This window comes from Sus scrofa, chromosome 1 (genome assembly GCF_054392235.1).
Source record: "Sus scrofa isolate SSC_HxYL_T2T_F1_AM1 chromosome 1, Sscrofa_HxYL_maternal_Yorkshire_Landrace_v2.0, whole genome shotgun sequence".
Lineage (NCBI taxonomy): Eukaryota > Metazoa > Chordata > Mammalia > Artiodactyla > Suidae > Sus > Sus scrofa.
This window is the reverse complement of record NC_139383.1, coordinates 129,208,612-129,236,554: the sequence shown is the minus strand read 5'-3', so window position 1 is coordinate 129,236,554 and position 27,943 is coordinate 129,208,612. Positions and strand designations below refer to the sequence as shown.

At 37.6% G+C, this 27,943-nt stretch overlaps 1 protein-coding gene across 1 annotated transcript in view; it reads left to right on the top strand.

The window, feature by feature from the left end:
* The window catches only part of TMOD3 (tropomodulin 3), a gene marked incomplete at its 3' end in the record, with an annotated part of 83,952 nt that overhangs the window by 34,988 nt on the left and 21,021 nt on the right, over nt 1–27,943 (top strand). Inside the window, 2 exon segments of the mRNA NM_214294.1 lie at nt 4,466–4,665; nt 8,486–8,642. Coding sequence (NP_999459.1) covers nt 4,540–4,665; nt 8,486–8,642 — 283 coding nt within the window. The 5' untranslated portion in view covers nt 4,466–4,539.

The following is a 27,943-nucleotide window of genomic DNA, read 5'->3' as shown; positions in this document are numbered from 1 at the left end:
GCCTGAAAGTTTGCCTAACCTGGCAAAACTAATTTTTACTTATATACAACCTTTTAAAAAATGACTATGAGAATATTATGCTTAAAAAAATCTATTCTGTACTATATGAATTATAAAATGTATTTTTATGAAAAGTATTTTATATTAGCATAGGAATTGAAAAAAATTTCCTGTAGAACCAGTATAGATTTAAAATATTTTTCTAGCACGCTGGTCGAAACCATTCAGAATTTGTTCCCTCCCAGTTTATAGATGCCAAAGGATTAGCAAGGGAGGACATGTTATTTACAAAACAGAAAGCCAAGCTAAGGCTTCCAGAGCTTCCCTTCCAAAGAAAATCTGAGCTTCTCTTGCTACTATGTGGCTCATTGTCAGTACGCAGATAATCATGAGTCAAAGATGAGATTTGAGAGGGAAGTTACAATCAAGTTAGAGAATCTGAGAATGTGGACACTTTTTGTGAGTTTTGAGCAACTGTAGTTAGGGTGAACAGTGGTCATATTCTTTATACTGAAGCAGAATAAAAGCTTCTGGGAAACTTGAGTATATTATCTGGAAGTCCTTGCCTCTTAGCAAAATTTCATAATCCAAATTTGAAGAAATTGCCTTTCTGATGCTTTGAAAAGGAAAAAGCAAGCCAAAGGAGTAAATTCTTTAAAAAATCAAATGAAAAACACTTAGATATGTTTCCCCTAGAAAACACCATAATAAACTATTAAGAGTTAAAATGAAAGAAGAAATTTTTTTTTTTTTTTTTTTTTGAATTTTGCCTTTTCTAGGGCTGCACCTATGGCATATGGAGGTTCCCAGGCTAGGGGTTGAATTGGAGCTGTAGCCACCGGCCTACGCCATAGCCACAGCAACGCGGGATCTGAGCCTTGTCTGCAACCTACACCACGGCTCACAGCAACGCCGGATCCTTAACCCACTGAACAAGGCCAGAGATCGAACCTGCAACCTCATGGTTCCTAGTCAGATTTGCTAACCACTGAGCCATGACGGGAACTCCGAAAGAAGAAATTTTTAACATATACCTGACAAAGATTAGTATCCAAAACAGAGTAAAGAGCATCTGTTCTCTTTAAAAGATAACACAATATAAAAATGGGCAACAGATTCTTCCCAGACTAAGAATGCCACTAAGTCTAAGTGGCAAAGAACTAAGTCTAAGTCTAAAGCAAAGAACATATGAAAAGATACTCAACCTCATCATAACTCAGCAAAATGCAAATTAAAACCACAGTGAAACATCAGTTCATATCTACCAGAATGAGCAAACTGAAAACCTCTGATAATACCAACAGTTAGCAAGGATGAAAACATGAAATTGCTATGCACTGAATCTTCTAGAAATGTGAATAGGTATAACTACTTTGAAAATAGTCTGACATTACCTATTAAACTTGAGTAATACCATACTCTTTTCCTAGCAATTCCACTCCTAGGTTTGAACAACTTGGAGAAACTTTTGCTCATGTATACCAGGAAATAGGTAACAAGATTGTTTATAGCAGAAGAAAAGAGCAGGAAAGACTACAAGTAATTGAGATGTTCATTTGTGCAGTGGAAGATGACATAGAAATGAAAATGAAGGAATTACAGCTTTCAGCATGAACTTAAAGCAATGCTGAGTATAAAAAGCAAATCACAGAAGGATACATACTTTATGTATCCATATAGATATAAGTACAAAAAAGCAAAACTAAAACTGTTTAAAGATACATATGTTTAAGGTAAAACTGTAGAGAAAGAATGATTAATTCAAAATTCAGTACAATGACTACTTCTTTTGTGGGGAGCAATGCAGTTGAAAAGGGGAACCTAAGAGTACTAGAAATCTTGTCTTTCTGAGTCTGGGCAGTGTGTTCATAATGTTCGTTTTAGTAATCTTTAAGCAATACTATAAATATGCTTTGCGTGACACATTTTACTTTGGGATAAAGAGCCATCTCTTGGAGTAACCTCTTTAGTCACTCTAAGGAATGTCATGTTCCAAATCCATAGACCCTGGGTGCCATATAACATTGCCTTTGCCCCTAATATCCCATTCCTATCATATTGTCCATTATAGTACCTTATTAGTAAGGTGACCATTGATTTCATGGCCCATACAGGCAAACTTGAGAGTAAAGTGAGGGGATGCTCGAATTAATTAAAATAACATGTATCTCTTTGAAATATTTATTAAACAAGAAGTTGGCTTTAATATTTAAACCTCAAGAATAAAATATTTTATAATGATTTTTTTTCCATTATAGCTGGTTTACAGTGTTCTGTCAATTTTATACTGTACAGCAAGGTGACCCAGTCACACATACATGTATACATACATTCTTTTTTCTCACATTGTCATGCTCCATTATAAGTGACTAGATATAGTTCCCAGTGCTATACAGCGGGAAAGAATAAATTATATTAAACCACATTAAAAAATTCTTGGGTTGATTATCCAAACATTTAAAAAATAGCGAAAGCTAAATAATTACTCTTGGTATGTATTCATGTACTTTTATTAATTTTTTACCCTTACCTGTCTCAAATACCATGTCATTGGTATTTTTAATGAAAGGGGTATTTTTTCAAAATGTTCTTCTTATAAGATGTTCTTATAAATCAAAAATAAATAATTTTCCCCTAAAATTGCCTGCCACATTATTTAGCATTGCATTTTATGGCTAGTATATTTGAAAGTGCTAATATATTCTATTGAATATTCTCTGCAGTTTTTATTTTTTATCTTTTTTCTTTGTACAGCTCCACACCTGCGGCATATGGAAGTTCCTGGGCTAGGGGTTGAATTGCAACTGACGGCCTATACCACAACCACAGCCATGCTGGATCCAAGCTGCATCTTATGGCAACTCTGGATCCTAACCCATTGAGCAAGGCCAGAGATAGAACCCACATCCTCATATAGATGACATGGGTTCTTAACCTGCTGAGTCACAACAGGAATTCTGACTCTCTTATTTTTAATCAAGGGAATACACTCTCCGGATACTTGATCAGCTTGTTGTCTTGAAGTTGAAAGTACAAAGGAGGTTTACCAGACTTAGTAATGACAACAGTGATAATACTTATGTGTTCAGTAAGTGAAAAAATCCAGAATAACTGCCAAACCAGATGAGGTGCCAGAGGAACAGGTGTAAGCCAGTTCTGTCTTGGGCAGTTACACAAAATGTCTGCAGTTTAACATCTGCCTAAGCACAGCTCTGTTAATTTGCTTGTTATTGGTCCCAGATGGTTGCTAGCTGACAGACCCCTGTGGTGAACCTTCCTTTCTTCTTAGGAGATGAAAACATATAAAGGGACCCATAAAATGTTACTGCTTTGAGAACGAAAATATACTAGTTAAAATACTAAGCTGGAAAAACTTGGGAGAAGGATGTGGGAAGTATATCCAAACTTTGAAGTACTGGGCATTTTGTGGCCAAGAAAAATTTAGCTAAATCACTAAATCTGAGGATTATTTCTTATTCACATAGAAATATTTATGAGACAAATGATCCACATATATGGCTAGAATTTATAGAAATACTTTATTTTTACTTCACACTTTTTTTTGTGGGACTTAACTGTAGGTATTTTTTTCCTATAGAATAGTCCTGCTGTATCTGGAAAAATGATGCTTGTTGAGTCACTTTGTAGCTCTTTGGGAGGGATCTCCAAGGTGAGGAAATGGTGAAGACCCTCCTGACCAGACTTGCCAGTCAATGGACAACACATCCCAGCATGGTTTTGAGTATTTTACTAAAATATTTTCAGAATGCTGTATATTTTTCCTTTAAAAATGCCTTTTCAAAAAAAATTTATTTATTTTTGGCTGCACTTGCAGCATACAGAAATTCCTGGGCCAGGGAATGAACCTGAGAGACAGCAGTGACAATGCCAGATCCTTAACCCACTGAGCCACCAGGGAACTCCTCAAACAATTTTTTTAAATGCACCATCTCAAAAAATATTTTTTTTCCAATGGCCACTCCTGCCATGGAGAGTATTTTAATGTCCCCTCTGTAATCATATTGAGTTAGAAAATAATGTTCTTCTAAGCAATTTACAGTAAAACAAACATGCCTCAAACATACTCTGCTTAAGCAAAGTACTCTAGTGGTAATCATTTTAAGCTGTTAATGGAAAAAAATTGTATTTTGGCACATATTATAAGCTCTTCCCCCCAAAACTTAGTTTTTAGAAAATCCAAATCCTTTCAAGTTGCTGTTTTAATAGATTTGAATTGTATTCCCTTCTCTCCCTCTTTTTTCCCAGTTGTGGTTTTTTGTTTTTGTTTGGCTGCTTTTTGTCAACAAGAGACAAAAAGTAAAAGCACTGAATGATCCATAGACAAGGGTAGTATGTGATATATGGTCAAAGTATATATGACACATGGAAATTATATTTCCTAAAATAGATCTAAGTAGGTGGAGGTAACTTAACATGTAAGTATTTTTGTTTCTTCTCTCCATAGCTGTAAGAAAAAATAGAAATCACTTTTGACTGTACTGAATAGCAAAAATTAAGTGATTTACTCTACTCCACACCATGGCACTATCATTCCGGAAGGACTTAGAAAAGTACAAGGACCTCGATGAAGATGAACTCCTTGGGAATCTATCAGAAGTAGAGCTGAAACAACTAGAAACTGTTCTGGATGATCTTGACCCTGAGGTAGGTCCTAGGTAATAAAGAGAAATGAAATAATTTTTCAAACCCTTTGATACCAAGTAGCTGCCTTTGAACAGTTAGCTTTTTCATGACTTTTCCCTGATGCTGCCAACCTCCTCCTCCTCTTTATCCAGATGAACTTTTTGTCTGCTTTCCATTTCTTCCACTTCTGACTCATATTTCTACTGACATATTTGTTCTCAACTATTTTCTCCAACATCTTTGTTTTCAAACATCTCCTGAAATTTTCTTTCCTGTAAGAAATCTTTTCTCTCTTGGCAGGGGAGACTGTCTTTGGTAAATACAGCCGATGATTAACTTTTTTTCCCTTTTTTGGCCATGGTTCATATCTGAGCTAGAGGTACAACCTATGCTGTAGCTGTGGCAGTGCCAGATCCTTAACCAATTGTGCAGGGCCAAGGATCGAACCTGTGTCCCAGTGCTCCAGAGACGCCACCGATCCCATTATCCACAGTGGGAACTCCTGGTCCAGAACTTTTATTGTGGTTTCTAAGGGAGGGAATAAGTAAGACAGGGTAAGCAAGTTTGAGCAACTTTAGGATTGGATAGTTTAAATAATTTTGATAGCTCTGGGCAACAGGAGTGGCCTCTACCTGGCCCTGGGCAACTTAGGGCAGGGGGAAATATTGGCTTGGTGTGTGAGAGATGAAAGGTGGTTGGGGTGTGGGCTCTGAATTGGTCAGCTTTTGTATGAAAGGCACACTGGTGCAGTGGCAGGGGGAAGTTGTTTGATATCCCTAGGAATTGGCCCTGGGAGGGGGTAGTCTTTCCAGGATTAGCAAAGCTCTCAAGATGTCAAAGCATCATAAAATACAGAAAATAAAAAATGTGACTAATATGCCCTCCCCCCAGTTTTGACAATGAAAAATGTTTCCAGATATTGCCACTTGTCCCCTGGGGGACATTAACACGCCTGGTTAAGAAACGTTGATCTGGCATTTACCCTCTGTTTCACAGATAGAAAATCAAAGTTAGGTGATTTGCCTTAGTTATTACAATTAGGGAAAGAACTGAGACTAGAACCTTCACTACTGATTGAGCCCTGGCAGAGTCTAGTGGTCTTTCTCTTAATCTGCAGAGAATCCCTGTTAACTGGTGCTTTATACTACAGGTCTAAAAGCTTATGGCTTATATTTTCCTATTTGGAAATCCATATCCTGCTTCTTCTTTGGGGAAGCTTGAATTTTAACTTCTGGCTGTATTTTGCAAAGTCCCGCAACCTCAGATACTGTTAGTTGAGGCTAAAAGAACAGTGATGTATATTGACAGCTTTGCCACTTGTTGGCTGAAGTTTTTGGAAATTGTGCCAGTGAAGGCCCAGGGAAGATAAGAGGGCCTGGGTAATAGCAGCTCCTTTTGCCAGAGGAACACACTGTACCTTATAGAGTCTCAGAAGGTAGATAAGAGAAGGTGAAATTCATATATGGTGCCTTATTATATTTTGGAGGGCAGTTTTGCTTTCCTCATACTGCATTCAATATATTTATTTGACAACTTACAGCATTTTCTCAAAACTTCTATCTCCAAAAGCCAGCCAGCAAGCCTGGGCAAAAGCTATATTTTCATTTCCAGCACTGGGAATATATTATTAAAACAAAATTCCACTGCAAGGGAGAAGCATATAATTTTCACTGACAGACATTTTAATGAGATTTTTATCTATTTGTTAAGTAATTATGATCCGTTAATTTACTTGATTAAAGTGTACTTCTTACAGTAAAGCTTAGCTCATGGCCTCCAAAGCCAGTTTGCTGTCCTTTATTTTGTGGTCAAAGGCTGTATTTAAGGAACCAGAATTACAGCTAGCATATCATTTAAAACCTGTATTTTTGATATGGGCTTGAGCAGGCAGGTGGAATAATACAACTTCATTGCTATCACCATGAAGTAGCAGAATGTATATATGTGCCTATTGATGGGGAATGAAAGTAACTTATATTAATTTGACTTAATGAACATTTTTCTTTAAAAGTATTCTCAAGTCTCTATTAATAAATATCTGTGGGAGGGGGGCAACCTATAATTTCAGGTACTAAGCTAGGCTTAGGGACCTACACCACAGCTCACAGCAATGCCGGATCCTTAACCCATTGAGCAAGGCCAGGGATTGAACCTGTGTCCTCATGGATACTAATTGGGTTCATTAACCACTGAGCCTTGACAGGAACTCCTAAAGTTCACTTTTGAAGTGCTATATTTTCTAGTTACAAAATGAGTATTTTCTATTATCATTGCTGTATAAGATCACTTTTTGTAATAAAAAATCATATTATAATACCCAGGAGATTCAACATTCTTTCCATTATTGGGAAGTGTTGCAAAACAGAGTTGGCTCTTTTGTGTGGCTTTCTGGCTGCCTCCCATTTTCAGTGTAAAGAATGCTTGGGAATTTTGAGACAAAGTATTATCACCTCTTTGGTTTTTGACAAGCAAAAGGACAGACTTCATACTGTCTAGTCATTGCTTGTTATTCCTGGGCTAATAAGAGTAAGGACAACTTTATTCCATCACCTCCCACCACTCCCCCACTCTCAGTCACTCCATGCACTCAAAACAGCTATGCCTGTGTGGAAACTCTTGCTGTGAGTATTTCTGGGTGTCTTGAATAGTAATGACAGTGGTTGCTATACGTACATCTTTGTGCTGATGTGTGCACACATGTGACACATACGTCTACATAGAAGTTGAATCTTTCATGTTGCATTTAAATATAAACAAGTAAACTAATTGCCTGGTATCCTACTGTATGGTGTCCATGTTTTTTCTTAGGAGAAAGTCTTTATGATGAAATAGAAGTCATTAAGAAGGACGATGATGTATTTAGTCATTTGATATTTTTTGCGATGGGATTATTTTCTGTATATGCTGAGCTGTGATTATTTTTTTTTTCTTTTTTTTTTTTTTGTCTTTTTGTTGTTGTTGTTGTTGCTATTTCTTGGGCCGCTCCCGCGGCATATGGAGGTTCCCAGGCTAGGGGTTGAATCGGAGCTGTAGCCACCGGCCTACGCCAGAGCCACAGCAACATGGGATCCGAGCCACGTCTGCAACCTACACCACAGCTCACGGCAACGCCGGATCGTTAACCCACTGAGCAAGGGCAGGGATCGAACCCGCAACCTCATGGTTCCTAGTCGGATTCGTTAACCACTGCGCCACAACGGGAACTCCTGTGATTATTTTTTTAATGTTTTTTCTTTTTTTTTTTTTTTAAGGTTGCACCTGTGGCCTGAGCTGTTATTAAACATTAAAAACTCTTACTACTGTCCTAGGACTTTTAAAAAGTAGCAGTTCCTGGGAGTTCCCATTGTGGCTCAGTGGGTAAGAACCCCACTAGTATCCCTGAGGATGCAGGTTTGATCTCTGGCCTCACTCAATGGGTTAAGGATACCGCATTTTCACAGGCTGCAGTGTAGGTTGCAGATGCAGCTCAGATCAGTTGTGGCTGTGGCGTAGGCCAGTAGCTGCAGCTCAGATTCTACCCCTGGCCCAGGAACTTCCATATGCTGTTTAAGGGCAGCCCTAGGAAGAAAGAAAAAAAGAAAAAAATGGTGTTGCCTGTTAGTAGAGTACTTCTGAAGAAAATGTGAATGTGCCTATTTTAACAATAATGTAAGTGAATTATACCTAATTTAAAAAAGCTTTGTTTGGAACACTTACATTGCTGCCTTAAAACCCTGCAATGAAATCTTTAATGCCTACATCACATTCTAATCAATAATTCTTTCTCAGATGGGTAATATCTGGAAGCATATAACATTGGCAGTCTTGGTGGTCATTATGACTGATTCATTCTCTTTGGCAGAATGCCCTTCTGCCTGCAGGATTCCGGCAGAAGAACCAGACATCAAAGTCTGCCACAGGGCCATTCGATAGAGAACACCTCCTTTCATACCTGGAGAAGGAAGCTTTGGAGCATAAGGACAGGGAAGACTATGTGCCCTACACTGGAGAAAAAAAAGGTAAACACAAAGTTTTGAAGTCATTATTCAGTATTGGGTTTTCTTATAGATAAGACTGAAGAAAATAGTATTTTTAAAGGTGCGTCGTTGGTAGCCCTAAAGATATGATACTATTGACTTGAACAATTATTAGGTAATTTGGGCATTTCCTTTGTATTCACCAACTTGGCCACTGAGTTCCTTCTTAGTGATTTGTTAATGAGGTTTTATTATGTAATTTTCAGTTCTCTTTAGAGCACTTTAGTTCTCTACTGTAACAAATATTAACAGTGTACTGAGGGAAATTTTTGAACACACTGTTGTATTATAGAATGCAAATGATGTCAAAGTGCCACTCTAACGCCTATCTTGAAAGTGGAATGCCATAAAATAATTCAGGTCATATTTCAGAGACCTTTTTTAAAGGTTACCCTACAACCTTCCTTATTAATTCAGTGCTTCATAATCATTAGTGTTATAATTATCAATGCTTCATAATTATTAATTTCAGTAAATTCTCCAAGTCCAAGTCTTTCCCCTTGCAGATTTTGACCTTAGCTATTAGCTTCCATGGAGGAGTATGGCTGTGTTTTTAAAAGCTCTCTATTTAATAACATTTAATATGAAGTAGGTTAAGTTTCTTAGCTTTCAAAAATGTTGGCCCAAGAAGCCAGATTCTGCTCACATCTCATTTAGAATACCGTGCACAGAACACTGGGGAATGGTAGCAGCAGGAGAGCTGAAGGTCAGCTCTTCCAGGCACTGTTTTTATATCCGAATCCTTCTTAGGCCAGGCAGAGAGAGTGGTTAGAGTATGGTGCTTTCTCCTAAAGCTTCAGCTTTTAATTTGGGAAGAAAGCCCTTCTCAAGAATGTGGCCATGGAGTTCCCATCTGTGGCACAGTGGAAACGAATCCAACTAGGAACCATGAGGTTCCAGTTCGATCCCTGGCCTTGCTCGGTGGGTTAAGGATCTGGCATTGCCGTGAGCTGTGGTGTAGGTCACAGATGTGGCTCAGATCCCACATTGATGTGGCTGTGGTGTAGGCTGGCAGCAACAGCTCTGATTCGACCCCTAGCCTGGGAACCTCCATATATCATGGGTGCAGCCCTAAGAAGACAAAAAGACAAAAGACCAAAAAAAAAAAAAAAAAAAAAAAAAAAAGAATGTGGTCTCAACTCTCTCATGCCTACCCCTTACCTGCAAGAGAAACGTGGTAAATTGATTTTAACACACTCACTTCTGTAATAGAAGAAGGTTGCAAATGATGGCTTTTGATTAGGAATTACGCAAGGTCTGCATCTTTCCTTTTCAAAATTACCTATCATCCCCAACCCTCCTGCTCTTTCCATTAACCCCATTATACCCTCATCTCTAGTTGAGAATCACTACCTTAGATACTTGTATTAGTCAGGGTTCTTCAGAGAAACAGAACCAAAAGAGAGAAAGAGTGTGTGTGTAGAGAGAGAGAGAGATTTATTATTGACTCATACATTCCTTTTTTAAAAATTGAGGTATAGTTGATTTATGATGTTCATTCCTTTTTTATTGAGATATAGTTGATGCATGATGTGTAAGTTTTCAGGTGTATAACACAGTGATTTATGTTTTTAAAGGTTATACTCCACTTAGAGTTGTAAAATATTGACTCTATTCCTGGTGTGGTACAATGTATCCTTGTAGCTTATTTATTGTATACTTTGTAGTTTGTACAGCTTAATTCTCTACCCCTATCTTGCCCAACCCCCTTCCCTCTCCTCCTGGTAACCACTACTTTGTTTTCTGTATCTGTGAGTCTGTTTCTTTTTTGTTTTATTCACTAGTTTGTTTTATTTTTTAGATTCTACATATAAGTGATAACATACAGTATATGTCTATCTCTATCTGATTTATCGCACTAAGCATAATACCCTCCAAGTCCATCCATGTTGTTGCAAATGACAAAACTTCATTCTTTTTTTATAGCCATGTGTGTATATATGTACCACATCTTTTTCCATTCATATCTTGGCTACTATAAATGATGCTACTGTGAACATTGAGGTGCATGTATCTTTTTAAATTAGTGTTTTTATTTTCTTCAGCTATATACTCAGGACTGAAATTGCTGAATCGTATAGTAGTTTCTATTTTTAGTTTTTTGAGGAACCTCAATACTGTTTTCTATAGTGACTGCCAATTTATATTCCTTCCAGCAGTGTACAAGGATTCCCTTTTCTCCACATTCTCACCAGGATTTTTTATTTGTTTTCTTTTTGATGATATCCATTCTGACAGGTGTGAGGTGATATCTCATTTTGGTTTTAATTTGCATTTCCCTGATGATTAATGATATTGAGTACCTTTTTATAAGTGCTTGTTGACCATGTGTGTGTCTTCTTTGGAAAATGATCTCTTTAGGTCATCAACCCATTTTTTAATTGGGTTTTTTTAATAGTGTTTTATGAGCTGTGTATATATTTTGAATATTACCCCCTCATCAGTCATATAGTTTGCAAATATTTTCAACCTATCCCATGGGTTGTCTTTTCATTTTGTTGATGGTGTCCTTTGCTATGCAAAAGCTTTTAAATTTAATTAGGTCCCCATTTGTTTATTTTTTGTTTTTGCTTCTTTTGCCTTAGGTGACACATCCAAAAAAATACTGCTATGATTTATGTCAAATAGTGTTCTACCTATATTTTCTTCTAGGAGTTTTATAGTATCTGGTCTTACGTTTAGGTCTATAATCCATTTTGAGTTTATTTTTGTGTATGGTGTTAGAGAATGTTCTAATTTCATTTTTTTTTTTTTTTATAGAGAGAGCTGTCTAATTTTCCCAGAACCATTTATTGAAGAGACTGTTTTTTTTCCATTGTATATTCTTGCCTTCTTTGTCATGGATTAATTGACCATCATAAGTGCATGGGTTCATTTCTGGACTCTTTATTCTGTTCCATTGGTCTATGTGTCTGTTTTTGTGCCAATACCACAGTGATGCCTGTCGCTCTGTCTTATAGTCTGAAGTCAGGGAATGTGACACCTCCAGCTCTTTTCTTTTTTCTCAAGGTCATTAAAGAATTGGCTTATGTGATTGTGGAGGCTTAGTAAGTATAAAAACTGAAGTGTAGGCCATCAGGCTAGAGAGCCAGGGAAGAGTTGCCGTTCAAGTCCAGAAAGCTGTATGCTGACAGAGGTCCTTCTTGCTCTCAGAAGAGATCAGCCTTTATTCTGTTAAGGCCTTCAGCTGATTGGATGAGGCCCACCATGTTATGGCTTTATTTAAAACCACTGATTTAAAGTTTAATTTTACCCAAAAAATGCCTTCACAGAAACATCCAGATTATTTCACCAAATATCTGGACACCATGCCTAGCCAAATTGGCAAATAAAATTAACCATCAAACTATTGTTAGTGCTGGGAATGTCATGTTCCTCTGGTGTTTGGGGTCAGGAAAAGGTTTGTAAACCAATGCATAGGGAGTTACTGTTGTGGCACAGTAGTTAACGAATCTGACTAGGAACCATGAGGTTTCAGGTTCGATCCCTGCCCTTGCTCAGTGGGTTAAGGATCCGGCATTGCTGTGAGCTGTGGTGTAGGTTGCAGATGCCACTTGGATCCCGCGTTGCTGTGGCTCTGGCGTAGGCCGGTGGCTACAGCTCTGATTTGACCCCTAGCCTGGGAATCTCCGTGTGCCACAGGTGCAGCCCTAGAAAAAGACAAAAAGACAAAAAAAAAAAAAAAAAAAAAAAAAAGCATAGTGAAGTGTGAAGAGAGAGAAACACCAGTTCCTTTGTATTTGTCATAGAAAAGACTGCTGACTGTGTTTTCATATGTGCAGCCATATGAACACTATAGGTTCAGTCCTCTTTATATAGGAGAACATAATTTATGATATCACTTTTACGTGTGTTTCAGGTGGAACCTGGGGGTATAATTAGGAAGAATAATGGAGGTAGAAACAGGGAGAGATGTGAGAACAAGGGATGTCAGGAAGAATATGGAATTTGAAGACAAGAAGAGAAATAAGAGATGTGAAAGAGCTGCATTTGTCCTAAGGTGACCCAGGAAACATCCCAGTGTGCCCTTGTTTCATGATGTCTTACCTGGGAGAAGATCTTGGAGGACTAGTTGTGTTAGGAAAGAAGGTAGAGAAGAATTGTGGATAATAAGAAAATATCAAAAGGGAGAAATGTAGAAGTGAAGAAGATGGGTAACCATAGAAAAAAATATTATATCCTTAACTATATGTAATAGTTTTGTTTTATATATATATTTTTCTTATTTTTTACTTTATGTATGGATATGAAGTAAATGGAAGTGGTTGAATTAGAAAGCAAATAATTTTGCATTCACAATCAGTGGTTTTCTTTTTATAACACATTCAGTATTTTTACTGCTTCTTTTGCTATAATAAACATAGCACATGATTTATGGGCAGCTGTGGTGCAGTGATTAAGACCAGCATTTTTTTAAATAATGAGCTTTTTATTGAAGTATAACATGCTTACAGAATATGCACAAATGAGAAGGATACAATCACTGAATTGCATGGTAAGACACCCATGTAATCACCAGCCAGGTCAAAGCATTACCAGTACCTCCAGAAAGTCCCATCATGGTTCCTCCCAGTCATTTTCCTCTTTATTCTTCCTGAAGGTCACCACCATCATAGTTTTTATACAGTTAGGTTAGTTCTGCTTATCTTGACATTTATATAATAATGGAATCATACAGTCTGCATATCTGCCTTGCCTACTTCATGCAGTTTTTGTGCTAGATCCTTAACCCGCTGCACCACAAGAGAACCCCAGAAGCTTATTTTTTTAAGCTGCCTTTCCAGTGACCCTTTACTTGAACAACTGGGTTGAGTCCCAGATTTCTTACTTAATGGCTTATTTCATAGGAGATGGACTTTCAAATGAAAGATGCCTTCCTAGACAGAAGAGGTTCTCCTGGCTCTTCTTTAAAGAGTTTGCAAACCTGTTAAGAAATAAAAGCATTTTACCTTTTTTTGTGTACTTATAATGGTTAGAATCCGTAAAATGTGCCATGGCCTCTGAACCAAATCATTTTTCATGCTAAGATGACTGGTCTCAGAGTTCAGTCCCCAATGGCAGTATTAGCTTTCACTGCCAGAGAATGTTAGAGCAATTCACTCAGTTCCTTGAACTCCTTCCAAGTTACATGCAAAATCACATAGTGGTCTCTCATTGTCAATTATTTTTAAAGATCAGTCAGATGACTGCTCACTTTTTTTAAAAAGGAAAAAGCTGGGAACCACTAAAAGGAATAGTTTTCCAACTATTTTCATATTCTGAGACTAAATGATGATTAATTATACTTATTAATTTTTCACTCAAAGGCATCCTCTTTCTGGAGCTAAAATGCACAGAACTGATGTGACAGAAGGGAATCCCCATAAAACTGAAAAGTAGACATTTCAAAATTTTTCCTTTTGACCATGAGCAAAAGCTATATACTCATGCCAAAATTTATCTCTCTAGATTATCTCAGAATGCCTTTAAAAGACCTACAAAGTAAAAACACTTGAGAGTTGTTATATAGTGATAAATTAGTGATTTCATTTTGTGATTTGTGAAATGATTGTTTTGTATTTGTACATTCTACAGAATTAAAAGCATATGTCCACATCTGAGAAGGAGGAATTGATTCTAATTAGGTGAAATTCAAGGCATTATGTGGTCAGTGCATTTTGGGGAACATTTTGTCCTACACTAGTAAATGTTCTGCTTTTAATAATTGTAGTTTTGTTGGAGTTCTCATTGTGGCGCAGAGGAAATGAATCTGATTAGTGACCATGAGGTTTCGGGTTCAGTCCCTGGACTTGCTCATTGGGTTAAGGATCCAGCATTGCAGTGAGCTGTGGTGTAGGTTGCAGACTCGGCTTGGATCCTGCGTTGCTATGGCTGTGACATAGGCTGGCAGTTGTAGCTCCGATTCCACCCCTAACCTGGGAACTTCCATATGCCACAAGTGTGTCCCTAAAAAAAAAAATTTTTTTTTGTTGATAGCAAAAAGAAGATACTAGGGGAGTTCCTTGGGGGCCTAGCAGTTTAAGGATTTAGTATTGTCACTAGTGTGGCTCGGGTTTGATCCCTGGCCGGGGAACTTCCATATCCTATGGGTACAGACAACAAAAAAAAAAAAAAAGAAAAGTTTTTAAAAATGTGAAAAGGAGATATTAGGCAGCTAATAAGGCACAGCCGACAAAAGGCATATTAAGGATTGTTTTCAAGTGCATTGTTTAAGGAAGAATCCACAATACACATCTGTTAAGTTTATGTAAATCTAATAAGCTCATGATAGGAATGGTATCATGGTATCAAATAATCTTGGTAAAGATTCACAGAAATGTCTTTCCTATGAGCCTACTATGTTCAAAATGTTGAGAAAATAAACCTTTAAGAAAATTTAAACAGTAATATAATTCTAATTATGTTCCTTACTTGAAGATACAATATTAAAATGTTGGGAAGCTTTTTACCTCTTTCTCCTTGAAATGTTGCAAAGGACATAACTGAGGCATAGACCAAGGTGAAGAAGAGTGTTCATTCAGCTCTTTTTTATTCCTGAGAATGATGAAAATGCAGAGTTCTGACTATACTCTGATTATTGTTTCTCACCATATTTTTAATATCTTGACTGTTCTATCTCCAGGATAGATAAGGCATAAAGCCTTGCCATGAATTGACACTTAAGAGAAATAATTTGGCCCAGTTTTTAATATTTCTTATTGATGTGCATTTTACTTTACTTTACCTGGAGTCTTCCTCTCCATTTCTAATATCACACTTCACCCTCACCTAGCCTAAGAGCCCCATCCCTTCCCCCCCGGGTGTCCCTTATCTCACAGACAGACTAGGCCTAGTCATCATCAAAGAATTCCATTCAAGCAGCTGATGCCCTCAGGTTGGGCTTCTCCCCTCCTTACAGAGCAACCTGTGTTCAAGGTTGGCCCTTGGGGTAGAGCCATCTGTTCTTTGTGGTGTTTTCCCTTCCCCTTCCGAAAAAGGAATGCCCTTGGATTTTCTTCACAAGAATCTCCTATGCCCACTCTGCTTACTAAAGATCAATTTAACTAGATTGCCTTAACCTAAGGCTTTCTCCTATACTTTCCAGATTATTTATCCACAATTACTTTAGCCTTCCATAAAACTTACTATAGTCCCTCTTTTCTGGAAGCCTCTTCCAGAAATCTGAGTACTTGATTTATTTGGTGAAAAGGCAGACCTGATTCCTGAATAAACCAGAAGGATCATAGTTAAAAACTGCCAAAGTCAGTGGGAAATTGGTTTCTGCTAAATTAAGATGCAGACTGGCTCTGTTTTTGTTCTCAAATCTGAATGGTCTCTAGATATCCCTTATCTACCTCTAAAAAGTGGCCTTCTCAGGCGCTGTTGTGTAGTGTAGGTGCTTGAAGTTAGTCATGCAGATGCAGGCATCTCCTTTGTAGACTGGTTACTATATCTTTTAGATGATTCACTCATCTTTCCTTTGAGGTAAGGAGTTAGCCTGTTGGATTGTTCATCACTCATATTTTATGGGAAACTTTCCCTGGATAAACATACCTACTCTGGGAGTTCCTGTTGTGGCTCAGTGGGTTAAGAACCAGACACAGTGTCCATGAAGATACAGGTTCGATCCCCGGCCTCGCTCAGTGGGTTAAGGACCTGGTGTTGCCACAAGCTGCAGTGTAGGTCACAGGTGTGGCTTGGATCTGGTGTTACTGTGGATGTGGACTAGGCCAGCAGCTACATCTCCAATTCGACCCCTAGCCTGGGAATGTCCATGTGCTATAGATGCAGCCATAAAAACAAAAAACATACCTACTCTGAATATTCCTTTTCCTCTGCCATGTCTTTATCTAATTTGCATACCGTAGAGTTTGATGTTAATCATTCCAGAATCATGTACTGTGAGGCACTGTTATTAGTTTTTTTTCTTTTTAATTGATTTAAGATTGTTATGTCCTCTTGGTGAATTGCCCATTTTATCATTATGAAATGACTTTCTTTATCCCTGGTAATATTCTTCTCTCTGAAATCTACTTTGGTAATAATATAACCAGTCTTGCTTTCTTTTGATTAGTTAGAATAGTATATCTTTCCTATTTATCCCACCTATCAGTTGTTTGTTCCCTTTCCTTTTTTTTTTTTTTTTTTTTTGTTTCACATTGTCCATATAGCCTTACCTGCTAATTTTATCATCTGTCACTGCTAAGTGAGTTTTAATAGATTGATATATTTTTCTTTCCCTTATGGATCAAATTTCCCTGTTTCTTTGCATGCTGGTAATTTTTTTTACTGGATACCAGACATTATGAATTTTAACTTCTGGGGGGCTGGATTTGGTATCCCTATAGATAGTTTTGAGTTTCATTCTCAGACACGATTAAGTTACTTGGAAACAATTTGATTCTTTCGGGTTTTGACTTTTAGATTTGTTAGGTGAGACTGGAGCAGTGTTGGGTACAGGGCTCATTATTTCTCCACTACTAAGGCAAGACCCTTCTGAGTTCCCTACCCAGTGCCCTGGGACTGATGAGGTTTCCAGTCTGGCTGGTAGAAAGGACCACATTCTATTCCCAGCCCCTCATTACTCTCGGCAAAATTATTTTAGTTTTTTCAGATGTTTTCGCTCTTGGCGTAAGGTAGTTTGATCACACATGTGCTATCAGTACTCTGCTGAACTCTAAAAGGCAGCCCTTTGCATATTTCCAGAGTGTGCTATTCGTGTAACTCTCTCCTCTCTGGTACTTTGTCCTTACAGATGCTGGCTGCCCTGGTCTTTCTGGAACCCAGGTGCGTCTCTTCGGTTCATAGCTCTGCCTGGATTGTGCTCCCTGTGCTGTAGCCTGGACACTTTTCTCCAGGCAGTAAGCTGGGCAGTCGTAGGGCTCATTTTGTTTCTCATCCCTCAGGGGTCACTTTTTTTTTACCTGAGGTTCATTATCTTGAAAACTTCTTTCTTATATTTGTTCATTTGGGGGTTGTTTTATTCCTGAGTAAATCCTGTCCCTATTACTCCATTTTGACCAGAAGTGGAAGAGTGGAAGTCTCTAGAATCTTACTTTTTTTTTTTGGCCTTACCTGCAGCATGTAGAAGTTCCCAGGTCAAGAATCGAACCAGAGCGACAGCAGTGATATTGCTGGATCCTTAACCACTGAGCCACCAGGGAACTTTCAGTATCATGTATTAGAGATATCCTATTTCCTCAACTAGAGTATAAGCTCCTTAAAGAAAGGATTTATAAATTTTTTTTCCTTATGATATCTTTCTAGGTCATTAATATATGCAAACACATTAAACAATTATTGAATTAAGAATCATTTATTGGCGATCATATTGCAGTATTGAGCAGGTGTCCTGTGTGCTGTTGGGTCAAAACAAAAATGCCTTTCCAGGATCTGACCTCTCATCCTTTGATTTGGTTGATTTGAGGTTTGTGCAGTTCCTGCCAAAAGGATGTCCTAAAGCCCTTTGTGGAGATTATAGTAGCCCTTAAATCTTTGCTGTAACAAAGTAACTTATAAAATACACACAGTAAAATTAACTAGGGCCTTTCATCTCTGTAAAATTGAAATAATTAAGATGCCTCTATTTCTAGTTATTGTTCTTTATATATACTCAGGAAGGATGAGACTATGACTGAAGTAATTCTTAACATTGTGGTAGATGTAGCTTGATAACAACAGAACAGAAGAGATGAGGACTGGTGAAGAAAGGGCCTGGAAATAAAATCATTAACATGGTTCACTATATTCTTACTGATTTGGAAACAATAACAAGGATCTTGGCAAGATAGTCCTCTCCCACCCCACCCCTTTGGCACAAACACAGGTTTGGATAAGTGCCATGCATTTAAGTTACCATGATTTGAATTCTTATCTTGGTTTCCTCTGTTTCCTTAGCTGCAATTTTGTAGTTGCAGAAACATTAGTGAACTGTTTTAACATTCTTAGCAACCAGGAGTGCTAACCCTGTTTTTGTTTGATTTGTTTCATTTGGGGTGGGGAGCATGTAGTTTCATACTAGTCTGAGAAATTTTTTTCTGATCTAGTCATTGCTTATTTTCATATTTTGCTGCAATGTAAAGAAATGTAATTTTAGTTTTCAAAAATCCAATTTTGGACTTCGTTTAATAAAGAAATTAAAATCATAAATAGAATGCTGTCTACTAAAGAATGAAAATGTATAATAATTTTTATACATTATTTCAAATAAATATAAATATTAAAAATTTCAAGGAAAGAAAAAGTAAAATTAGATCAATATGGGATTACTCATACTAATCTTTTCAGAGCCATAATTATTACAGATAAGTGCTTTATCAACCTGAGTAGGTAAGAATCAGAATAGTATATGGGGAGCTTTTTCAAAAATATCCACGCCTTGCCAATCCTCATTTCCTGAGTTTAAGAGCCACTGGTTAAGAACCACTGGTACAGATACTTGGGACTCTGTGGTTTTCAGTCCTCCTGGGTTGTTTGTTTTTTGAAAAACAATCTGTCTTACTTACACATGCAAGAAATTCCAGAGGAAATAAGAGTAGGGAATTAAGGAGTTCCCTTTGTGGCTCAGTGGTATGAACCCGATTAATATCCATGAGGATGTGAATTCGATACCTGGCCTTGCTCAGTGGGTTAAGGATCTGGTGGTGTTGTCAGCTGTGGTGTAGGTCGCAGACTCGGCTTGGATCCTGTATTGTGACTGTGGTGTAGGCTGGCCGCTGTTGTTTCGATTCAATCCCTAGCCTGGGAACTTCTGTATGCCACAGGTGAGACCCTAAAAAGCAAAAAAAAAAAAAAAAAAAGAGTAAGGTTCTTTTATATATGTTGAATCATTTTATCAGAATGAGATTGAAATTTCTGTAAAGAATAATCCATGATTTGAAAAAAACACGTCAGGAGAAAGGTGATCATAATAGAGTACTAATAAGTTGGCAGATGTGAATAAAAGCAGTATCAAATTTAAGCATTTTCCTACCTTCTGCAAACACACACACCTTACATAATGCCTCTGTATCTGATAAAAGCCTAACATTTCACATGTCCTTCAAGATATTGAGGGCACAAATCACATTAACCAAATAATGGAGCTCTGTTTATCATTATCTCTTAGTAATTAAGATTTTTAATTTAAATCTAATTGATATGAGACTAAATTATTTCACATGTTTAGAAAGGTGTTTTCTGTTCATATGGAATTGATCCAATGGTTTGCTAATTATGTATTTTTCAGAAAACAGTTGATTTTGGCTAAGAAGCACAAACATATTTTCTGGCTAAATGTGTCTCAGAAAATTATTCCTTTTTTTTCCTCTTTGCATTTTAGGAGACCAAGCATAAATTTACTCAGGAAGACAAAAAAGCCCATACTTCATGTGTCAGCCCTTTAGTATTTTTTTTTAATATTTATTAAGATGCAACCCACATCATAAAATCTACCCAATTAGAGTGTGCAATTCAGTGATTTGTAGTACATTCTCAGAATTATGCAGTTATCACAGCAATCATAAGTTTAGAATATTTTTATCTTAAAAAGAAACCCTGTATGCATGAACAGTCAGTCTCCATTCCTCACACTATTTTCCAGTCCCAGCCCTAGGAAACCACTAATTAACTTTTTCTCTCTAAACTTGCCTATTCTGGATGTTTCGAATATGTATGTGTGTATATATATGTATATATTCTTTTCCATTGCGGTCTATTACAGGATATTGAATATAGTTCCCTGTGCTATACGGTAGGGCTTGATGTTTATCTCTTTTATATATAGTAGTTTGTATATGCTAATCCTAAACTTCTGGTTTATCTCTCCCCCACCCCCTGTCCTCTTTGGTAACCGTAAGTTTTCAATGTCTGTGAGTCTGTTTCTGTTTTGTGAATAAATTCATTTGTATCATATTTTAGATTCCACATATAAGTGATGTCATATGATACTTGTCTTTATCTGACTTCATTTAGTATGACAATCTTAGGTCTATCCATGTTGCTGCTAATGGCATAATTTCATTCCTTTTATGGCTGAGTAATATTCCATTGTATAACTGTACTACATCTTTATCTGTTCCTCTGTTGATGGACCTTAGGTTGTTTCCATGCCTTGGCTATTTTAAATAGTGCTGCATTGAACATTAGGGGGCATGTATCTTTTTGAATTATAACTTTGCCTGAATATTTGCCCAGGAATGGAATTGCTAGACATATGGCAACTCTTGTTTTTCACTTTTTAGGGAACCTTCATACCGTTTTCCATAGTGGCTGCACCAGTTTACATTCCCACCAACAGTGTAGGAGAGGGTTCCCTTTTCTCCACACCCTCTCCAGCATTTATTATTGCACAATTTGTACTTATGACTGGCTTCTTTCACTTAGCCCCATGTTTGGGAGTTTCATTCATGTTTTAGCATATATCAATTCTTCGTTCCTTTTTGTGGATGAATAATACTTCATTGCATGGAAACTCACGTCTGTTTATCAGTTGACGGACATTTGGATTATTTCCGCCTTGTGTTATTGTGAATAATGGTGCTGTGAACATTTTGTGTACAGTTGTTATGTATATCTATAAGTAGACTTGCTGGTCATATGATAACTTTTCTAACAATTTAAAGAACTGCCAGATTGTTTTTCCAAGTGGCTGCACCGTTTTACATTCTCACCAGCAGTGTATTAGGATTCCAATTTCTCCATATTTTCACCATCACTTGTGTCTTTTTTATTATAGCTATCTTAGTAGGTGTGAAGTGATAATACACATTGTGGTTTTGATTTGCATTTCTCTAATGACTAATGATATTGAGCATTTTTTCTTGTGCTTTTAGACATCTGGTAATGTCTTCAGATAAATCTCTCTTCAAATCCTTTGCCCATTTTTAAATTGGGATGTCTTTTTTATTACTGATTTGATCTGTCAATCCATAAATAGTTGATTTATTATGGATAAACATTTTAATATATTCTAGATATGTTATTTATATGGATTTGAAAATTTTTTCTCTCATTTCTGTACCTTGCCTTTTCACTTTCTTGATGATATCATTGTCCACAAATGTTTTATATTTGAATACAATCCAATCTATTTTTTTCTTTTGTTGCTTGTGTGTGTGTGTGTGTGTGTGTGTGTGTGTGTGTGTGTGTATTTTTTAGCTTGTTAGGGCCTCACCTGCAGCATATGGAGATTCCCAGGCTGGGGTTGAATTGGAGCTGTAACTGCCAGCCTACACCACAGCCACATGTGGGATCTGAGCTGTGTCTGTGACCTGTACCACAGGTCATGGCAATGCCGGATCCTTTAACCCACTGAACAAGGCCAGTGATCGGTCCTGTGTCCTCTTGGATACTAGTTGGATTCACTGCCTCTGAGCCATGATGGGAACTGTTATAACATGTATTTTTATTGTTATATCTAAAAAAATCATTGCCAAACTCAAGTCATGGAAATTTACTGTCATGTTTTTTTCTAAGAGTGCTATAGTTTTAGTTCTTACATTTAAGTCTGTAATTTGTTTTGAATTATTTATGTATAGTATGAGATAAAGGGTCCAACTTCATCTTTTGCATGTAGTTATGCAGTTGTCCCAGCACCATATGTTGAAAAAACTCTTTTTAATTGTATTGTCTTGGTATCCCTATAGAAATTCACTTGACCATAAATATAAGAGTTTATTTCTGGATTCTCAATTGTGTTTCAGTTTTCTGTAACTAGATTTTATATCTACACATTAAAGGATAATTCTTGCAGTGTATTTGTGTTATGTCAATCATGAAATATAAAGGGATTCCTTTTTATATTGTTAAAAACAAAAACACAATACTGTATAAGCTAAATAATTCTATAACAAAAAATGTCTATATACAGAGAAATTATAAAGAGGTGTATCATTATTACAACCATGTAAATCCACTACAATAAAACTTTAATAAATGAAAATAAATAAATTTTTTAAAAATAAAGAGGACTATCAGGAAACAAGGACCTACAGTGTAGCACAGGGAACTGTATTCAGTATTTTGTTGCAAACTGTTATATTTGGAATGGATGGGCAATGGGGCCCAGGGAACTGTGTGTGACTGAGTCACTTTGCTGTACAACAGAAATTGAAGACACTTTGTAAATCACTTTGTAAATCAAAAATTTTAAAAAATATTTTGTAATAACCTAATAGAAAAGAATCTGAAAAAGTATATATATAAAAAAATTTATGTATAGCTGAGTCACTCTGCTGTACACCTGAAACACTAAATCAACTGTAGTTCAATGTAAAAAAATGAAAAGAAAAAAAAAAAAAAGACGGTATCAGAAGAGGTACCAAACTATTTCAGAACTATATAAATAGAGCAAAGTTCTATATCACAAAGTTTCTATAAGCCCTTGGAAATTTTACTTTGTTTTATAGTTTTTTTCTGATGAGATTCATTTTGTTTTTGGAAATATTAGGGAAAGTTTATGTATGGGAGAAAAATTAGCTATGAATAATGCCTCTATGGAATGTGGATGGGGATTACAAAAATAAACATTTTAGATATTTGTTATGCTTTAGATTCCATTGGTCCCTAGAATAAGACTTGGGCAGCTATTTTATTATTATTATCATTATTAATGTTATTATTATTTTCTTTTTATGGCCACACCTGAGGCATATGGGCCTTCCCAGGCTAGGGATCGAATCAGAACTGTAGCTGCAGCCATTGCCATCGCCACAGCAACACTGGATTCGAGCCACATCTGCAATCTGTGCTGCACCTTGCAGCAAAGCCAGTTCCTTCACCCACTGAGTGAGGCCAGGGATTGAACCTGTGTCCTCACAGAGACAGTATTGGGTCCTTAACCCACTGAACCACAATGGGAACTCCAGTCCAGTGGTTCTTAACTTTGGCTGCTATACATTAGAATTCTTAGAGAGCTTTGGAAAAGTTCAAATGTCCCATACAGCACATCAGATCAATTAAATCAGAATTTCTGGGGTGGAACTTGGACATCAGAATTTATTAAAGTTTCCCAGGTGAATCCAGTGTGCAGCCAGTATTAGCCACAGCCATAGACATCTGAAAATGATGGCAAGGTTTTGCTCAGGAAAATGTGATTAACCTGAAACAGCAATTAAAGGTATGCCATCTGAATTGTATGCCACTCTAATTGTTATATCAACCACTGTGAAAAGTATTATGGAATTATCATGATGTAACAATTCGAATTTGACCTTTTCTGTTAACCAGTGATAAGAGATTATCTAATAATCCACCCAAATTCCAGAATTTGGTACTAAGAAGATCAGTTAGGTACCACCATATGGATAGACATTTATATGAGTTGAGAAGTCCACTGCTAGAGAGTTAAATATGAAAGCCACCAGTTTATTGAAAAAAAAAAAACACTGGGTTGAGAGTTTGGAAATCTATGTTCTAGTGTTAATTCTGCTATGTATCTTTTCAACCAGGGGATTTATTTATTTATTTGTTTGTTTTTTGCTTTTAAGGGCTGCAGGTGCAGCATATGGAAATTCCCAGGCAAAGGGTCAAATTGGAGCTATAGCTGTCAGTCTATGCCACAGACACAGCAATGCGGGATTCAAGCCACGTCTGTGTGACCTACATCACAACTCACAGCAATGCTGGATCTTTAATCTGCTGAGCGAGACCAGGGTTCAAACCTGCATCCTCAGGGATACTAGTTGGGTTCGCTTCCCCTGAGCCGCGACGGGAACTTCCTAAACCATGGGATTTAAGTTATACTTTATAGAATGAGGTAGTTGAGCTGGAGGTGATCACCAAATTATTTATTCAGAAAATCGTACTGTCCTCTGTGTGCTAGCAAGGATATAGAGATAGAACAGAATATTGAAAACTCACAGAGAACAAACACAAAATGTTTAAGTGTAGCTATAGTGAAATGTTCAAGGAATTAAGTGAGCACAGACATATACCTCATCTTGCTCAGTATTGGGACAAATGTCGTAGTTGCCTATTTAACAACCATTCACAATTGCCTTCTTCCTTCCTGGCAGAACCCATCTCTGAAATAGACTGAAAAAACCAGGTGCTTACTTCTTTAGCTACCCTTGCATCTGGAGCATGGGCATGTGACTCAGTGCTGGTCAGTGAAACCAAAGGAGAATTCTGCTGACAGTTTTCCTTATAAATATTAGCAATGGAGAAAGTGCCCTTCCTTCCTGTCCTACCTTGCTGCATGAGGATGTGATACTTAGTATCACAAAGGTCATCTTGAGACTAATGGGGTGAGAAAAGCCTCCATGCTGGTTATAACCGAAGAAATAAATAGAGCCTGGGTCCTTGATGTCAATATTGGGCTGCTGAACCAACCCCTCAGCCACCTACCTGTGGACTTATTAAGTGAGATTAAAGATACTTACTGTTTGAACCATTGCAGCTTTGAGAGTGGTTTGTGGATCAGCAAGGTCAGCATCACCTGAGATGTTGGTTAGAAATACTGATTCTTAGAGCTAACATCAGAGCTACTGCATCAGAATCTTCACTTTAAGATCACTAGGTGGATGAGATGCACATTAAAGCTTGAGAAGCACCAATTTAAACCACTTCAAACTGAGTATTCTGTTATATGCAATTTAAAACATCCTTATTAATGTAAATGCATTGCAGATTTGCCAAGTGGTGTTTTTTAAATAAGAAAATAACTAGAAAGACTTCTGATCCAGATGTAGGAAGTTGCAGGAGACTTTTTTAAAAAATCTCACCAAAATAAGCAATATTAGGAGTTCCCGTCGTGGCGCAGTGATTAGTGAATCCGACTAGGAACCATGAGGTTGCGGGTTTGATCCCTGGCCTCGCTCAGTGGGTTAAGGATCCAGTGTTGCCGTGAGCTGTGGTGTAGGTCTCAGACGTGGCTTCCATATCCTAACCCCAAACTCCTAGTCCATCGCACAGCTTTAATTAATTTAAATAGTCACATATGGCAGTGGCTACCATATTGGCAGCCCTAGAGACAGAGTGAGACTGCACTGCCCTCTAGTTCTTTGCTACAGGTCTTCAGTCCATGCTAAGGATGCTATTCCAAGAACCGAGGCAGTGAAGCAGACCTGAGAAAAAATTCCTGAGGCGTCGATTTTTAGTAAGGGAAACAGGAATGCTGAGGTCATCTCCAGCTTCACAAAAGAGCAGACAACACAAGAGTGGGGCTGAAAGATCTGCCAAAACTCCAAAAGAGGAGAGTGGCACTGGAAGACAGAGCCCCTAGAAAGCCGGCAGCCAGGACTGCATGCAAGGGCAGTCTCACTTCTTTACAGTTCAAAAAAGTAGGCCACTCAGGAGATCTCCAGAACCTTACCAGAGTTCTCATCTCAAGCCTTGCTGAGGATTAAGTGCTAATCCTCTCCTCAAAATGTTTGAAGTCAGTAAGGAAATGAATCAAACTAAAGTTGCAACAGAAAGCCCAGGTTCAGCTCAGCTTCAGCCCTGACTTGAGTGGCGTGCTCCTTTCTGGAAATAAATGTAATTTCTGTTAGTCTCTGCTATGCTTTTATAGAAAAATGCCCATATGCCATGCTCCTGGATTGGGAAAATCAATATTGTAAAAATGGCCATACTACCCAAAGCAATCTACAGATTCAATGCAATCCCTATCAAATTACCCAGGACATTTTTCACAGAACTAGAACAAACAATCCAAACATTTATATGGAACAACAAAAGACCCAGAATTGCCAAAGCAATCCTGAGAAACAAAAACCAAGCAGGAGGCATAACCCTCCCAGACTTCAAGAAATACTACAAAGCCACAGTCATCAAAACAGTGTGGTGCTGGTATCAAAACAGACAGACAGACCAATGGAACAGAATAGAGAACCCGGAAATAAACCCTGACACCTATGGTCAATTAATCTTTGACAAGGGAGGCAAGAACATCAAATGGGAAAAAGAAAGTCTATTCAGCAAGCATTGCTGGGAAACCTGGACAGCTGCATGCAAAGCAAGGAAACTAGAACACACCCTCACACCATGCACAAAAATAAACTCAAAATGGCTGAAAGACCTAAATATACAACAGGACACCATCAAACTCCTAGAAGAAAACATAGGCAAAACACTCTCTGACATCAACATCATGAATATTTTCTCAGGTCAGTCTCCCAAAGCAATAGAAATAAGAGCAAAAATAAACCCATGGGACCTCATCAAACTGAAAAGCTTTTGCACAGCAAAGGAAACCCAAAAGAAAACAAAAAGACAACTTACAGAATGGGAGAAAACAGTTTCAAATGACGCAACTGACAAGGGCTTAATCTCTAGAATATATAAACAACTTATACAACCCAACAGCAAAAAAGCCAATCAAGCAATGGAAAAATGGGCAAAAGACCTGAATAGACATTTCTCCAAAGAAGATATACAGATGGCCAGCAAACACATGAAAAAATGCTCAACATCATTGATTATAAGAGAAATGCAAATCAAAACTACCATGAGATATCACCTCACACCAGTCAGAATGGCCATCATTAATAAATCCACAAATAGCAAGTGCTGGAGGGGCTGTGGAGAAAAGGGAACCCTCCTGTACTGCTGGTGGGAATGTAAACTGGTACAGCCACTATGGAGAACAGTTTGGAGATACCTTAGAAATCTATACATAGAACTTCCATATGACCCCACAATCCCACTCTTGGGCACATATCCGGACAAAACTCTGCTTAAAAGAGACACATGCACCTGCATGTTCATTGCAGCACTATTCACAATAGCCAGGATGTGGAAACAACCCAAATGTCCATCAACAGATGATTGGATTCGGAAGATGTGGTATATATACACAATGGAATACCACTCAGCCATAAAAAAGAACGACATAATGCCATTTGCAGCAACATGGATGGAACTAGAGAATCTCATCCTGAGTGAAATGAGCCAGAAAGACAAAGACAAATACCATATGATATTACTTATAACTGGAATCTAATATCCAGCACAAATGAACATCTCCTCAGAAGAGAAAATCATAGACTTGGAGAAAAGACTTGTGGTTGCCTGATGGGAGGGGGAGGGAGTAGGAGGGATCGGGAGCTTGGGCTTATCAGACACAACTTAGAATAGATTTACAAGGAGATCCTGCTGAATAGCATTGAGAACTATGTCCAGACACTCATGTTGCAACAGAACAAAGGGTGGGAAAAAAATGTAATTGTAATGTGTACATGTAAGGATAACTTGATCCCCTTGCTGTACAGTGGGAAAATTAAAAAAAAAGAAAAAGAAAAATGCCCATATGAAGTCAAAGATCTTAAGACACATGTGGCCCATAGTCAGAAAAGTGTGCAGTGAATAGAAGACCCAGAGGTGAC